Source organism: Cervus canadensis, chromosome 18, assembly GCF_019320065.1.
Source record: "Cervus canadensis isolate Bull #8, Minnesota chromosome 18, ASM1932006v1, whole genome shotgun sequence".
NCBI lineage: Eukaryota > Metazoa > Chordata > Mammalia > Artiodactyla > Cervidae > Cervus > Cervus canadensis.
Window position 1 is genome coordinate 24,895,303 of NC_057403.1, and position 15,125 is coordinate 24,910,427.

Below are 15,125 nucleotides of genomic sequence, written 5' to 3' on the forward strand. Positions count from 1 at the left end.
GTCTGTGATCTCTGGGCACACTACCCCTGCCCTGGCCCGCCTCTTGTCTTCTTACCATGTGTCAAATGCCTCCTCATGCCAGGCCCTGCCTTCGGCACGGGCATGGCAGTGGAGGTGAGAGGCTGATGAAGGAGACACAGAGTGAAGCTCAGAGAAGCCAGAGAAACCGCTGGGAAGCTCTGCCACCAGGGCAGGGGGCGATGTGCCCCCCACTGCTGGGTGCCCAGAGCCCACAGCAGAGCCTGGCCCGGACCGGGGGCTGGAGAAACAGTGGGAGAAAGCCAACAAAGGGGCAGGCCAGGGGCTCTCGAGTTTAAGACGGGAGAGAGAACCCGGCCTGGGGCTTACGGGAGACCCCAGCAAAGAGCCAGATCTGAGCAAAGCCCTAAAGGAGTCAGGTACCAAGCAGGGGGCTGGGGAACAGCATGGCAGGCAGAGGGAACAAGTCACTTGGAATACCCTGAGGAGCGCGAGTGTGGGACAGGAGGTTCTCAGAGAGGGTGCCATGAAGTGGAGGCACTGAGGAAGGGCCCTAGGGTGGAGCCCCAAAATATCAGGGCAAGGAATATGGACCCAGATAGGAGGTCAGTGAGAAGCCGTGGAAGAATTTTAAGGGGGCAGACAGAACCTCTCAAAAAAAGTCCCCGAGTCTCCTCCATCCACTGTGGTGTACAAAAGGGCTCCATCAGATGCTACAGGGCATAGCCCCTCAGCTGAAACCTGGGGGTGGGCACATCTCTGAAGTAAAGGTTTGTGGTGATCTGACAAAGTAATGACATACTTTATATACACATATACACCCGGAAAGGTCGGCAGCGGCCCCCATTCAACACACCCGTGTTCCTCAACTAAGCAACGGATGCTTCACGCCAAGTGGGGTAAAGAAGGGCCATGAACAGCCTTACATCCGTTCGGGTCGGGCACTGCTGGTGGGGGGTGCCTGGCCTGGACTTCTGTCCTGCCTTCCAGTCCCAGAGCCTTTGAGGTTGTGGACAGAGGATTACAAGGTGGACTGAAGGCACAGCTGACCCCAGCCAGTGCGCAACCGTGCACACAGCACTCCCTTCAGTAAATATTTGCTGATGGTGGTCACACCACTGTATCCCCTCCCTTCGAGAGCTGGCAGGACTGGAGGAAGTCACGTATGTGAAGGCAGGGACCTCCCTGGTGGTCCAGGGGTTAAGACTCTGTGCTCCCAATGCAGGGGACTCAGGTTTGATCCCTAGTCAGGGAACTAGAGCCCAAATGCCACAACTAAGAGTTTACAGGATGTAACTAAAGATCCTGGGTGCTGCAACTAAGACCCAGAGCAGCCAAATACATAAATAAAAATAAATATTAAAAAAAAAATTCATGAGGTTATCTGCTTGGTGCTGGAACAGGGAGCTGGGGCTGGAACAGGGAGTTGGGAAAGGGGCGCATATAATGGAAACCCTGATCCTCAGGGCCCTAGTAATGAGCTTCCAGTCTGGAGATACCTAGAGAGACTAACGCCCTCTCTCTGGTCTCAGAGGACCCCAATCCTTGGGGCCCCCCATTCCTAGGTGACTGATGCTTGGCCAACAATCCCTTGCTCTGAGGGTGACACCCAGTGTGCAGAAGCACTGGGGTCCCCGGAAGCTCCTGCGTACTTCAGTTTCCACCCGCATCTGACTTTGATGACCTGTGGCCTTTGACCTCAAGGTGATCCGCATGCTCATGCCCTCCTGTCCCACTACCCCTCACCCCAACCAGCCTCCAGGCTCCCGGGCTCACATTTCTTCTCGGGGAAGCTGTTGCCGGCGGTGGTGGGGACGGGGCCAGGGCCGCCAGGCGGGTGGGGGTGCTGGTGTTGGCGGCGGGTGGGCAGCGTGCTGGAGGGGAAGGCGCAGGTGCTGGTGAAGAGCACGTCGCTGGGCAGGCCCGGCTCCAGGCCGGCAGGGTTGGCGAAGCTGGGCTCCCGACGCCCACTGCACAGACTCTCATCTGACAGCGTCCGCTGCAGGCTCTTCTGTGGCGACTGCTGCCAGGACAGGGGTGTGGTCAGGGCCAGGCCCACCATCACTGCCCTCGGATGCTTCTTTCCCACCATCTGCAGTCCTGACCCACCCAGCACCCGTTTCTGCCCAAAGTACAGCACTTCTCCCTGAGGATTCCTCCTCCCCTCTTTGCAGCCCACCTGGGTCTGGAGGGCTGACCCCACTCTCCAGCTCCAGGGGAGGTAGGGAAGGTGGGGTGACCTCAGCTAGAGCAGGAGACCCAGGCGTTGGTGGGGACCACCTGGGACAGAGTGCTGGCTCCCCCCAGAGCTGGTGGGAGGAAACCCTGCAGAGACTGGGGCCACCCAGGTCCCAACAAGAGTGCACCTGCCAAGCGCCTGGCCCACCAGGGGAGGCAGAAAAGAGAGGGACAGAGAACGCCTGCTGTTTTGGCCTCCCCCGACCTCTGGGTCACAGGAGCCCAAGTGCCCCCTGAGCACTCCCTCCACTCCTGGTCCTGCGGTCTGGGCAGGCGGGTGCTGCTTCCACCCTGCGCTCGGGGAGAAGGCTGTGAGAGCCACTGTGAGCATCCATTGGCAGCTGCACGCGGTCCAATGGGGATAAAGCCCCCGTGGGCCTGCCAGGCTGGCTCACACTGTGATCTTGTCCCTGACCAACGCGACGTCCTGACTCCTGGCTGCAGGGGCACACACACCCCAACAGGCCGGTGGGTGCCTCGGGCAGGCAGAGGCTGGAGTGAGTGCAGGGAGCTGCCCCGCCCCGGCCCCGCCCCTGCCCCTCTGCCTGTCTGATTGCACGCATGCGAGCATGGGTGTGGGCATGGCACGGGCAGCCTCCACGTACGCCGGTTTCTCTCTCCTGCTCGGGCGCCAGGTTGTCCATGATGATGAGCTTCTTTAGGTCATCTTCAATGGTGGACTTGTAGTTCTTCCGTGGGGAGCGGAGGTCTCGGAGGGAGGCCCTCAACCTCGGCTGCCCGAAGACGTTTTTCGTGCTGCTGTCCACCTGTCTGGAAGGAGAAGGTCATGGTCAGAAGGGTCTCCGGAAGCTCAAGTCGCTTTTCAGAGCTGTCCTGACCCTAGGGAGCCAACCACCACCGGGCGAGTGACCGTGGCTTCCCCACGTCACCCGGTGCAGATGGACAGAGGCGAGACCCAGGTTATCCTCGCTACTTGCCCATCCCTCAGATGCGGCCTGGGAATCCCCTCCGTGCCGTGTGTGTGCTCAGCAGCGGGAATAGAGCAGTGAATGTGGAGCAGACCCGTCAGAGAGACTGACCATGAAAAAAGGAACAGGGAGAGAGACCCCACAATGCAAGGTGGAGAGAGGTACTCTGAAGAGAAATAAAGCTGGGTGAGGGGACAGGGGTCGCTGGGGATGGAGGCTGGCTTTTCTTGTCATCTTCTGGCAGCACCACATGGCGTGGAGATCTTAGCTCAGGGATCAGTGCGCCCCCTGCACTGGAGCATGGAGTCTGAACCGCTGGACCACCAGGAAGGCCCAGGGCAGGCTTTTCTAAGGGGATGACGTCTGAGCAGAAAGGGCAGAAGGCAGGAATCTGCTGGTAGAAGAGGAGGCCAGGTAGAGAGAACAGCGAGTGCTGGGCTGAGATGTGTGAACAAGCCTGGTGAGCTTACAGAGGCGTCAGGGGCAAGACGGTGAGGCCTGGGAAGGGGGTGAGGCCTGGGAGGGGCTGGGGCAGGCGTTTGGGAACTTATGAGCCACAGAGGGGTCTCAGGATTGCATCTGCAGAGTCTGATCTGGTGAGTGCCTGGTCCTGATTTGTGCTTTAGAAGAGTTGCGGACAGAGACGTCACCCTCACGGAAACAAGGAGACAGGAACCTCCGGAGTTGTTCAGGTGGAACACAGGGGTGGTGCAGACCAGGGACTCCAGCAACAGAAGAGGGAGGGGGGGTCCCATAGAGTTAGAATCCCCTGGGGAGACCGGTCCCTTTGGGCCGGGGCTGGGCCACAGACTGCAGACCTCTGGCCTGGGCGCTCCAGGGCCTGACACCAGATCTCCCTCACTTTGCTTTCCATCTCATGGGGTGGGCTCACACAGCATGGGGTGGCTGGGAGGATCCAGAGACGAGGCACAAGGGCTTGGAGCAGCCTCTGACTGCTCCTATCTTGCTTTTCTACTGGGTCTCCCTGGTGGCTCAGCTGATAAAGAATCCCCCTGTAATGCAGGAGACCTGCGTTTGACCTCTGAGTTGGGAAGAGCCCCTGGAGAGGGGACTGGCTACCCATTCCAGAGTTCTGGTCTGGAGAAGTCCATGGACTATATAGTCCATGGGGTCACAAAGAGTTGGACACGACTGAGCAACTTCCACTCTTGTTCCAGAAGATGGTTTGTGAGCCCGGGTCACTCTGATCACCACACTCTTCTTCAGCATTCCCAAAGCTGACTCAGGGCTGCCTTCCAGAAGACTCTATGATCTAAAAGTCACTGAGGCACAGTCTGGGGTTAACAGCAGGAGCCCTGGTGGGCAGACAGGTTTGGGTCTGAGTCTAGACTTTGCCTGTTCCTGCTGTGGGACCCTGGGCAAGTCACACCACCTCTCTGATCCTTGGTTTGCACACAGGGAAAACACAGTGACCTTACTACATTTTGGAATTTGCTGCAAACTGCCTGGCCAGCACCTCACAGAGCGGACACTGGGGAAATGAGAGCTGCTCTTCTGACCGTTTCTCTGGGGGTGCTGGGCACCCCGAGCTGCACACAGTCCTCTCCTACTGCTCCTTCCCCATTCTGCAGGCACCACAGGCTGTCATCCCAGCTCCCTGGCCCGGGCTGGCTCCTGGGGGCTCTCTGCCCTCCACTCCTGGGACTTCCCCTGCAGTCTCCTCTTGCCTCCTGAGTCTGGCCCAGCCTTTGGGATCAGGTCCTACTTTTCCAGCCAACACTGGATCCCTCATCTGAGGTGTTGCCACCCCACCCAGGAAAGAAATAATGACAGCTAACAGAAGCACAGAGCCAGGCGCTATCTACCAGTCCAAGGGCTCCATGTGAGCTAACCTGTGAAATCTATACAGCAGCCCTCCTTGGGAGCCACTGTTAATTGGCATCTCTGCTCTACAGGTGGGAAAGTGAGATACAGAGAGGTTAAAGTAACTGTCCACAGTCACATGGCCTGGGAGGAGAGGAGACAGGATTCCATTCCGGGCCACTGGGCTGCTGAGCCCACGGGCATCACGACAGCGCTTGGCTGTCACGTTTCTATCAAAGAGTTGGTGTACGAAAGATGTATAGAATGTGAAACATAATCACTTTGGGTTTAATGATATGCTTTTATAGGGACTTTCCCAGTGGCCCCATGGTTAAATATCTACCTTCCAATTCAGGGGACTTGAGTTCGATTACTGGTCAGGGAACTAAGATTCCCATATGCTGAGGGGCAACGGAGGCCAGGAACCATAACTAAAGAGAAACACAGGCACCCCAACTAGAGAAGCTCGCATGCCCCAACAAAGATCCCATGTGCCACAACTAAGACCCGACACAGCCAAATAAATTAGTCTTTTTAAAAATGCTTTTACACATTAAAAAAAATCCTGGAAGAAATTATGAACAATAATTACTTCTGGGAAGTAGGAGTCATATTAGAAGGTGGAAAAATGAGGCTTTCACTTTTCATCTGATACAAACACCCTTCTGAACTGCTTGAATTTATTTTGCTATAATCATGTATTGTAACAAAAATAATAATAAAAAATAGTTTAAAAAGAGCTGACACCTAGACTTCATCATTGTGTAACTCAAGAAAGAAAAAGAGAAAAGTCTTTGAACTCAGGAAGAAATAAGATATCTTGGGCTCCTGAGGGTACTGAAGTCTATGTTTTTTTATTTTTTCTCTTATTTTCTCAGCTGCCAGCCTTGGGATTTCAACAAAGGAAGGAAGAGAGGGTGGTTAAGTTTTTTTTTTTCTTGTTAGGTCATATTCCTTCTCAAATGAGAATTCCAGGGCTAGGGTAATTCTGGCTCCGTCATTATTAGGGAAGTATGCTTTCTGGGCAAACGAAAAGCTTTCTATCCAAGAGAGAAACAGACACAAGCAAAAAAGACACCCCCCCCCCCCAAGAGTACACGTTGTTCCCCTGGGAGCTCCAAGGGGCCTCACCCCTCCCGCTTCCCTTTTGATTTCACCATTTCCCAGAATCCGCTGCCCAAGGCGCTGTCCACGAGGCTCCCCTCTGGGAAGGGTGTAAGATGACCTGCTGAAAGTGTAAAACCGTGCACTGTCTCCACCCTAGGAGTTCTCCATCTGGGAGTGTCCCTCCCCTTTAAGGTGCCAGGTGTTCGGGGACGCTTCATGAAGTCCTGACTAAGGAGGAAACAGCACTGGCCAGTAATGGCAGGACGAGGCCCGGCAGGGAGGGACAGTGGTACCCCAGAATAACCCCCTCTAGCTGCTGAAGACAAGAAAACTTGGTCCACATGACAGGGAAGAGGTTTGCCCAGATACGTCATGGGAATAAGAAAGTGGTTATGGGGACTTTCCTGGTGGTCCAGTGGCTAAGACTCCACACTCCCAATGCAGGGGGCCCAGGTTTGATCCCTGGTCAGGGAACTAGGTCCCATGCATGGCGATTAAGAGTTCGCATGCCACAACTAAAGATCCTGTGTACCACAACTAAGACCTGGTGCAGACAAATAAATATTTAAAAAAAAAAGGGGGGGTATGTGTGATGTGAAAACATTTTTAGGAAACAAAACTCACACACAGCTTATGCGGTGCTGTGCTTCGTCACTCAGTTGTGTCCAACTCTCCGCGACCCCATAGATTGTAGCCCGCCAGGCTCCTCTGTCCATGGAGTTCTCCAGGCAAGAATACTAGAGGGGGTTGCCGTGCCCTCCTCCAGGGGATCTTCCCAACCCAGGGATCGAACCCAGGTCTCCTGCATTGCAGGTGGAATCTTTACTGTCTCAGCCACCAGGGAAGCCCCACACATAGCTTAGTGTGGTATATTCAAGGTTACCGAACTCTCAGCTCCTAAGGTGGATATGTGGGAGGGATTCTCTTTCTAAAAACATTCCTTGCCACAGCCCACCAGGTCCAAAACAATCTGTTCCACCCACCTCAGCCCTCATCTCCTCCCATACAGGCTTCCCAAGGTTCCTGAAACATGCCAGCAAAGTTCCTGCCTCAGGGCCTTTGCATCGGCTGTTCTGCCTGCCCAGAGCATCCTTCCTAGCAGTCCTTGCAAATGGCAGCTTCTCATCCACCCAGCTTTACTCAAATGTCACCTCCTCAGAGAGGCCTTCCCTGACACTCCACCTTTTGTGGCTCCCTCCTAGCCCAGGTGAGCTACATCACACTCTCCTGTCCTACTTCTTCACTGTATTCATCTCACAGTGATTTGTCCTGTGTGACTATGTTGGGGTTCTACTCCTCCCACCTCACCTGCAGTCTGTGTTTATGTCCTGGGTTGGGGACGAGGCCGGCAGGCACACCGACTTAGTTGGTAAATACGTATCACACAGAACTGACCTTCCTTTTAACCCATCAGCCGGCCTCCCTACCCATCTCCTTCCTTCCTTCCTTCCAACCTCCCTTCCTCTCTCTCTTCCTTTCCCAGCAAGCTTAAATGATTTCCATAAACCAGGAGAAAGTATAGAGGACTTCCCTGGTGGTCCAGCGTTTAAGAATCTGTCTGCCAATGCTGTGGACACGGGTTCGATCCCTGGTCTGGGAAGATCCCACATGCCATGGAGCAACTAAGCCTAGGACCACAATTACTGAGGCCCACGCACCCTGGAGCCCATGCTCTGCAACAAGAGAAGCCATCACAATGAGAAGCCCTCGCACCGCAAGTAGAGAGTAGCGCCCTCTTGCTGCAACTAGAGAAAGCCAGTGCACAGCAACGAAGACCTAGCACGGCCAAGAAAAATAAAATAAATAAAAGGATAGAGATACTTAAAAAAGTCAAGCCAAGAGAAGATAAGCATTCCTTCCTTGCTCTGTTTGGGTTCATTTGCTGAAACTATCTTCCCAGCTCTCAGGACCCCTAGGACTTGAGTGGGGCTCTCCTGATTCTCCAGGGGAGGGCTGGCTCCCTGGAAGAAATCCTGCTAGAACCTTCTCTCCGACCCTCAGCTCCACATCTATCTATCCACTGCAAGTTCCACATGGCCTGACACTGTTAGTGGGCAGCTGTGACATGTCTAAAAGGAATAAAATATGATGAAATTCAGTTTGGAGTGTCAAACTCATCATTTTTGTCCTCATTCTCTTTCTTCTGGGAGGATTTCCTAATGTATTGTCTAAACTGAAAATTCTAAGCAATAATTTAAGATGGCATTAATTCCAGGTTAAAAGAAAAAAACTGGGTTTGTGCACCTCTGATCTTTTTCCTTCTTCTCAAGATCTCTGGTCTTTATAAATGTTTAAATCTAATGACCTCTGAGGATAAAATGGACTCGACTCTGATTGTTAAAAAGAATGAGATCACCTTCTGTGTGTTCTATCTAATATGGAACTGCCGCCAAGCTGAGAAAAGAGCAAGTGAAAGAGGCTGGAGCACAGACAGGAGGTGACCCCGTGGATAAAAAAGGGGGGGTGGTCGGGAAGGAAACACACACACTCACGTGTGCTCAGTCATGTTCAGAACATTTCTGCTAAGGATGGACAAGGAATGAAACAATGGTTGCTCTGGGGAGGGGAACTAGATGGCTGGGGGCCAGGGAAGGCAGAGAGGCCTGATTTTCATGGCACACCCTTTTGAACTAGTTTGGTTTTTATCCTCTGCATGTTTTACCATCTAACACACAAATGAAGAAAACACCCAGAAGGAGGTACCCTGTCTCAGAGTTCTGACTGACAGCCTTGGACAGAGTCCCTAATTTGCCCATGTTGTCTGAACTTGTATTTGCCACGCTGGGGAATTAAACCACTCACGTTAGTAAAGAAAGAGGGAGACAGAAAAATGACAAAGGCAGTCCTGAGGTTAGGAGCGGGACAACAGCAACTTCTTTTTCCTGTGATGGCCGGGCCAGGAGTGGAAGGCGACCAAAGGCTCTGACTTGGCTGGGCCTGATCCCAGATGACTGGGAGCTCTGGCCTCCAACCCCGGCAGCTCCCTTGGGGCTGGGTTAATTAAGCTAATTAGCACCACTGTCGATTGGCCTGCCTGAGCTGGGGGTTCTGCCAGCCTCGCTGGCGAGGACACTCATCGGGTCTGTGCCTTGGGCGGCAGGCCGATTTTCCTGGAAGGCTGGCTGGGAGAGGCGGGTGGGGGTGGGGGTCGACCCTGCTGTGGGGTGGGGATGCTGCTGCTTCCGTGGCTATGCTGAACTGAACCCAGGGCCCCTAAACTCGAGGAAGGAGGGCACCTGCAGGCCACACGTCAACTGCTAGATGCCAGTGCCAGCGCTGAGGGGACCTTCCCGAGGCCTCGATGACTCCTTGTGCCACCTCAGGGAGGGAGGCACCCCTGTCCTCCCTTTTAGAGGCTGGGGACCGAGGCACGGTAGTGGAGGATGCTCGGAAGCCCCCTCTGCCTGGTGCTCTGAGCTGCCTGAGATTTGCTCTTGATGAATGAACGCGGTACTCAGTGTGCCTGGGACGTGGTGACGGCGGCTCTGGGGGTGTGGGTCCCCACTCTGGGGCTGGGGTGTCTCACGGGGCTATGTTCCTTCTCCATGGCCATCACTGCCATTGCCTCACTTTATCGGCAAGAGGACTGATGCCCCGAGAGCTTCTGACAGTCACCGCAGAGTTGGGTCCTGGGCTTGACTCAGGGGACTGCTCCTGATTGCGGTGGCAGTAACAGCAGCTGCAGCAAAGCTCGCCCCCTGAGCACTCACTCTCTCTCAGGCCCCAGGATGCTCATTTTTTTTTCACTTTATGGTGACGCCATGCAGTATATGGGATCTTAGTTCCCCGAACAGGGATTGAACCCATGCCCCCTGCAGTTGAAGTGGGAGTCCTCACCACAGGACCACCAGGGACGTTCCAAGACTGCCCTTCTTATGGATGAGGACATTTGGAGCCTGGGTCCTCAGATGTGACCTGGGGGCTCAGCCGCCACAACCACTGCTCCCCCTTAAGCAATAAGCAGGCTGTTCCCTAGGGCATGCCTCCTCCTCACCAGGCCCTGTCTGCAGGGACCAGGGCCAGCAGGGCCGCCACATGCCAGCCTTTCAGTCGGGCTGAGGCCAGCCTGGCGGGGAGGAGGTGCCCTGGACGGCTGAGGAAGTGGGGCTGACGGCTGCGGGTTCTGTCTCCTGCTCCATGGGGCCCCAGCCTGGCCACCCTGCCTCCTGCTCAGCCCTGTGCAGCTCAACCTTGGTGCTGGGGTCCTCACGGGGGGTTACCTCAGGAAGTGGGGAGGTGGGGAGGATGTCATGCCAGTTTAAAGAGAGAAAAACTGAGCGAGGGAGGGGTGAGCGGCCAACAAGGGAGTCCTTCCCGACCCCCAGACCATGCTGCTCTCCTGGTCGGGAGAAGGCAGGCTGGTGAGTTCAGTGTCCTTCGACAAAGCAGTCAAAACGGGGCTGTGCAGCCCTCTCCTGAGGTGGAGCTGCAGGGCTGACCGGGGCCTGCAGCAGAGGGGCTGGGTGCGGGGCAGCGGGCCGGGGGGGCTTCTGCCTCAGTGCCCTGGGTGCAGCTCCTCCGTCCTTCACCAGCTCAGTCTGCTTTTCGTGCAATGGAGCATGCGCCCCAATACAGGCGACTGTTTCCTCCGAGAAGTCAGTCCTCAGAAGGTGCGAGTCCCAGCCTTGGATGTGAGCCTTGCCTGAGTCTTTCCCGTGATGAGACGCCCAGCCAGTTCTCTTTCTAGGTATGAATCCCAGCTCTGCCACTTCCAGTTGGGTGACCCAGGCTACACATTTCTAACTGTGCATCAGTTTCCTCCTCTAGAAATAGGGTCACTGGGAGGACCTGGGGGGGTCTGAAAAGCCCTATCCACACAGCCTGGCTGAAAGATAGCACCCCTGTGCTGGCCACAGCCATTTATAGCCCTCTGGGGATGTGTTAGAGGTTCCTGACCAGAATCAATGAGAAAGGAGGCAGATGTGGTGATTATTCCTCTGGAGACACACTCACATTAGGGGTGACCTATGGGACTTCCCTGGTGGTCCAGTGGCTAAGACTCTGAGCTCCCAATGCAGAAGGCCTGGGTTCGATCCCTGGTCAGGGAACTAAGATCCCACGTGTGGCAACTAAAGATTCCGCATGCACAATAAAGATCAAAGGTTCTGCGTGCTGCCATTAAGGCCCGGGGCAGACAAATAAGTAAATAAATAAAGATAAATATTAAAAGAAATATGTGGTGACCTCTGTGGTAACAAGTTACAAAACCAACAACCATGACACCTGCAGTGAATTAACTAACTTAACTAACTTAAGTTAGTTAATTAATTAACTAACAGTGAATTTGGGCAAGTGACTTAACCATTCTGCACCTCAATTTTTCTTACCTGAAAAATGGGATACAGAGTCCTACACCTCACTGTTCGTAGTGAAGATTAAATGAGTTAAAAAAGGTAAAGGGCTTATGACAATACTTCGCAGGGGTGTGTGTGTGTGGGCATGCTTAGTCGCTCAGTCATGCCCGACTCTTTTCAACCTCATGGACTGTAGCCCACCAGGCTCCTCTGTCCATGGGGGTTCTCCAGGCAAGAACACTGGAGTGGGTTGCCATTTCCTCCTTCAGGGGATCTACCTGACCCAGGGATTGAACCTGCGTCTCTTGCACTGGCAGACAGATTCTTTACCACTGCACCACTGGGGAAGCCCACTTGGCAGGGGAGGTATCAGTAAAAGTAGGTAAATAAGTTATGCAAATGAGTTCTCACGCCTTGGGATAAAATTTCAGCAACAGAATTATACACAGATTAAAAAAAAAAACATGTTTAGCCTCAAATACTTTAGCTGGAAGTAAAGACAATGTTTTCTGGAAAACTAGGTTAGGTGACTCAGAAGTGTCTCTAACAATGACAAAGACATTTCCAAAGTGCTTGGGGAGAGTTTGAATAAAGCAGCTTTCTTAAAAGCATGTGGACAAAAGCATTAATTCTAAGTTAACATATTACTTAAAGCATGTGATTTTAAAAATGTATCTGTAACCAAATTAATAAATATAAGAAACCATGAAACTATTCTGTGTCCCCCAGTATTTTGTATATTTAGTTTACATATTTTTATGTGATGCACGTACATACATAAAAAGCTTTCTTTGGATCTTATGGTGGGAAAAGGGGCGCTGCTGTTTGTTTTTGGCTGTCACCTATCCAGGTGTATATTTTTTTCAGCCATGCCAGGGTGGCAAGTAGGATCTTAGTTCCCTGACCAGGGATCAAACCTGTCCCCCTGCAGTGGAAGCGTGGAGTCCTAACCACTGGACCGCCAGGGAAGTCTGCCAGGTGTATTTTCTGGGCGCCTACTACATACCTTGTCCTGGATGGGGCTCAGGTGGGTCTGCTGTCCCAGTACTCTCAGTCCAACAGGTTGACAGGGAAGAAATGAATCTCTAGCAAATGACTGTGTGATGTGCTCTGGAGAGAGGCCAAGCAGGGGAAAAAGTGTGGGGTCCATGGGACGGATAAGCCTGGTGTGGGGCTTGGAAGAGTTTCTTTGAGGATGGCAGCTCAGTGTAAGACCTGAGGGCTGGTGTTATGGGTCTCCTCCAAATGATATGTTGAAGTCCCAACCTCTAGAAGCTCAGAATTTGACCTGATGTGGAAATGGTGTCTTTCCAGAGGAATCAAGGTAAAGTCAAAGTGCTACTTGCTCAGTCGTGTCTGACTTCTTGTAACTCCATGGACTGTGCTGCCTGCCAGCTCCTCTGTCCACGGGATTCTTCAGGCATGAATACTGCAGTGGGTTGCCATTCCCTTCTCTAGGGGATCTTTCTGGTTCAGGGATCAAACCCAGGTCTCCTGCATTGAAGGCAGATTCTCTACCATCTGAGCCACCAGGGAAACCCAATCAAGGTAAAATGAGGCAATTAAGAGCAACCCTAATCTAACAACTGGTGTCCTTATGAAAATGGGAGATGTGGACACAGAGACACACACCCAGATGTTTCTACATGCCAAGAAACCCCACAGGTTGCCAGCGAATCAACCAGAATCCAGGAGAGAGGCGTGGTACAGACACTTCCTCTCACCTCGCGGAGAGAACCAACCCTGCCACCACCTTGGCTCCTACCTCCAGCCTCCCGAGCTCCGAGAAAAGACAGTTGTGCTGTTGAGCCCCCCGGTCTGCAGTGCTTTGTGATGGCAGCCTGAGCAAACTTCAGGTGGGCAGGACAGAGCCAGATGGGGCGGGGGGGCCCAGGCACAAAGAACAGCACAGATGCTGGGGAGGCCAGGGCGGCCCGCTCTCATGGAGGAGCAGAGTGGGGTCAGCAAGGCCGCACCCTGTGGCCACCCTGGAAAGTGAGGGCCTCACCATGTGTTATGGGGTTACAGTGAGGATGGAGTGTGATGTGAGGCTCAGACATTCCACTCACTGATGGAGCACCCACAGTGTCAGGTGACACGTGTCTTGTGACCAAGACCGTCACCTGCTCTCCTGTGCAGAATCGGGCCGTGGATTGACAGCAGCGGGGACGGAAGGCTGGGGGGACCAGAACGAGGAGGTGGCCGGACCAAGCTCCGGAATCCCACCTCGGCCACAAGACGTGGAGGAGGAGCATTCCGGGAACTGGTGACAGCCACTGCAAAGACCGAGGAGCCAGGAGAGGCCAGGTGGGTGGAGTGGAGAAAGCCTGGGGGAGCATGGGAGATGAAGGCAGAAGGGTGATGGGCACGCTGTGCGGGGTCCAGGTGGGAGTCTGGGCAAAGCGCACAGTGCACCAGTGCCTGGTATGATATACGCACTCAGGAAATAAGAGCCTTTATCATTAGTCCTGGGAGCGGGGCAAGCCACTGGAGGTTTTAGTCAGGGGAGGGGAGGATCAAAATCTAGTTTGCAGAGTGGCCCCTGGCTGTCAGGGAGCAGCGTGAACTGGATTCTCGGCTTGCTCGCTCGCCCACCTCTCCAGGGATCCTGTTTCTGTCTCCTGACACCTCTCTCCTTATGAGCTCTGTGTCACCACACATCTGAACGGCCCCCTCCAGGTCATGAGAGAGGACGTTACAGAGAACAGGACGGAGGAGGGCAGGCCCCCCACCTGAAGAGGAGCCGTGGGCACGGTTTTCTGGGTTCTGACCCCTTTCTGGGTTCTCCACCCCTTCCCAGCTGTGAGCCTCTGAGCCTCAGCAGTAAAGCTGGGCAAATGACAGGTCCGCCTCATGGAGCACTGGGGACGGTGACTGCAGCCATGAAATTAAAAGATGTCTGCTCCTTGGAAGAAAAGCTATGACAAACCTAGACAGCATGTTAAATAGCAAAGATATCACTTTGCCGACAAAGGTCCGTCTAGTCAAAAATCACTAGAAATGACTTTTCTGGTAGTTGTGTATGGACGTGAGAGTTGGACCATAAAGAAGGCTGAGCGCCAAAGAACCTGATGATGCTTTCCAACTGTGGTGCTGGAGAAGACTCTTGAGGGTCCCTTGGACTGCAAGGAGATCAAACCAGTCAATCCTAAAGGAAATCAATTCTGAATATTCACTGGAAGGACTGACGCTGAAGCTGAAACTCTGATACTTTGGCTGCCAGATGTGAAGAGCCAACTCACTGGAAAAGACCCTGATGCTCGGAAAGACTGAGGGCAGGATGAGAAGGAGGTGGCAGAGGATGAGATGGTTGGATGGCATCACCGAATCAATGGACATGGAGTCGAGTTTGAACAGACTCCACGAGATGTTGAAGCCTGGTGTGCTGCAGTCCATGGGGTCACAGAGTGGGAAATGAATGACTGATTGAACAACTCATGGCAGGGTTGTTGAGATGGATTCAGTGAATCAATTCATGGACTAGAGCTCAGCACCAAAACTAGCACATGGTGAGTACTGGATACATTTTCAGTATCATCGTACTCTAACTTCAAAAATCGGCACTTCCCTGGAGGTCCAGTGGTTAAGACTCCACACTTTCAATGCAGGGGGCAGGGGTGGTTCGATCCCAGGTTGGGGAACTAAGATCCCACGTGCTGTGCAGTGCTGCCAAATTAAAATAAATAAAACCTCCAAATTCAAAGAACCGTTTTTTAACTGACCACTCCTCTCCTCCTTTTGGTTTCAGAGCAAA

At 53.5% G+C, this 15,125-nt stretch overlaps 1 protein-coding gene across 7 annotated transcripts in view; it reads right to left on the reverse strand.

The window, feature by feature from the left end:
* SIPA1L3 (signal induced proliferation associated 1 like 3) overlaps positions 1 to 15,125 on the reverse strand; it is a 254,722-nt gene that overhangs the window by 13,295 nt on the left and 226,302 nt on the right. For 6 of the 7 annotated variants that reach the window (XM_043437890.1, XM_043437892.1, XM_043437895.1 and 3 more), the window contains 2 exons: positions 2,823 to 2,988; positions 1,756 to 2,002 (listed from right to left, as the gene is read on the reverse strand). In XM_043437890.1, coding sequence (XP_043293825.1) covers positions 1,756 to 2,002; positions 2,823 to 2,988 — 413 coding nt within the window. The remainder of the gene's footprint in view (positions 1 to 1,755; positions 2,003 to 2,822; positions 2,989 to 15,125) is intronic. The other variant, XM_043437894.1, reaches the window with a different exon arrangement.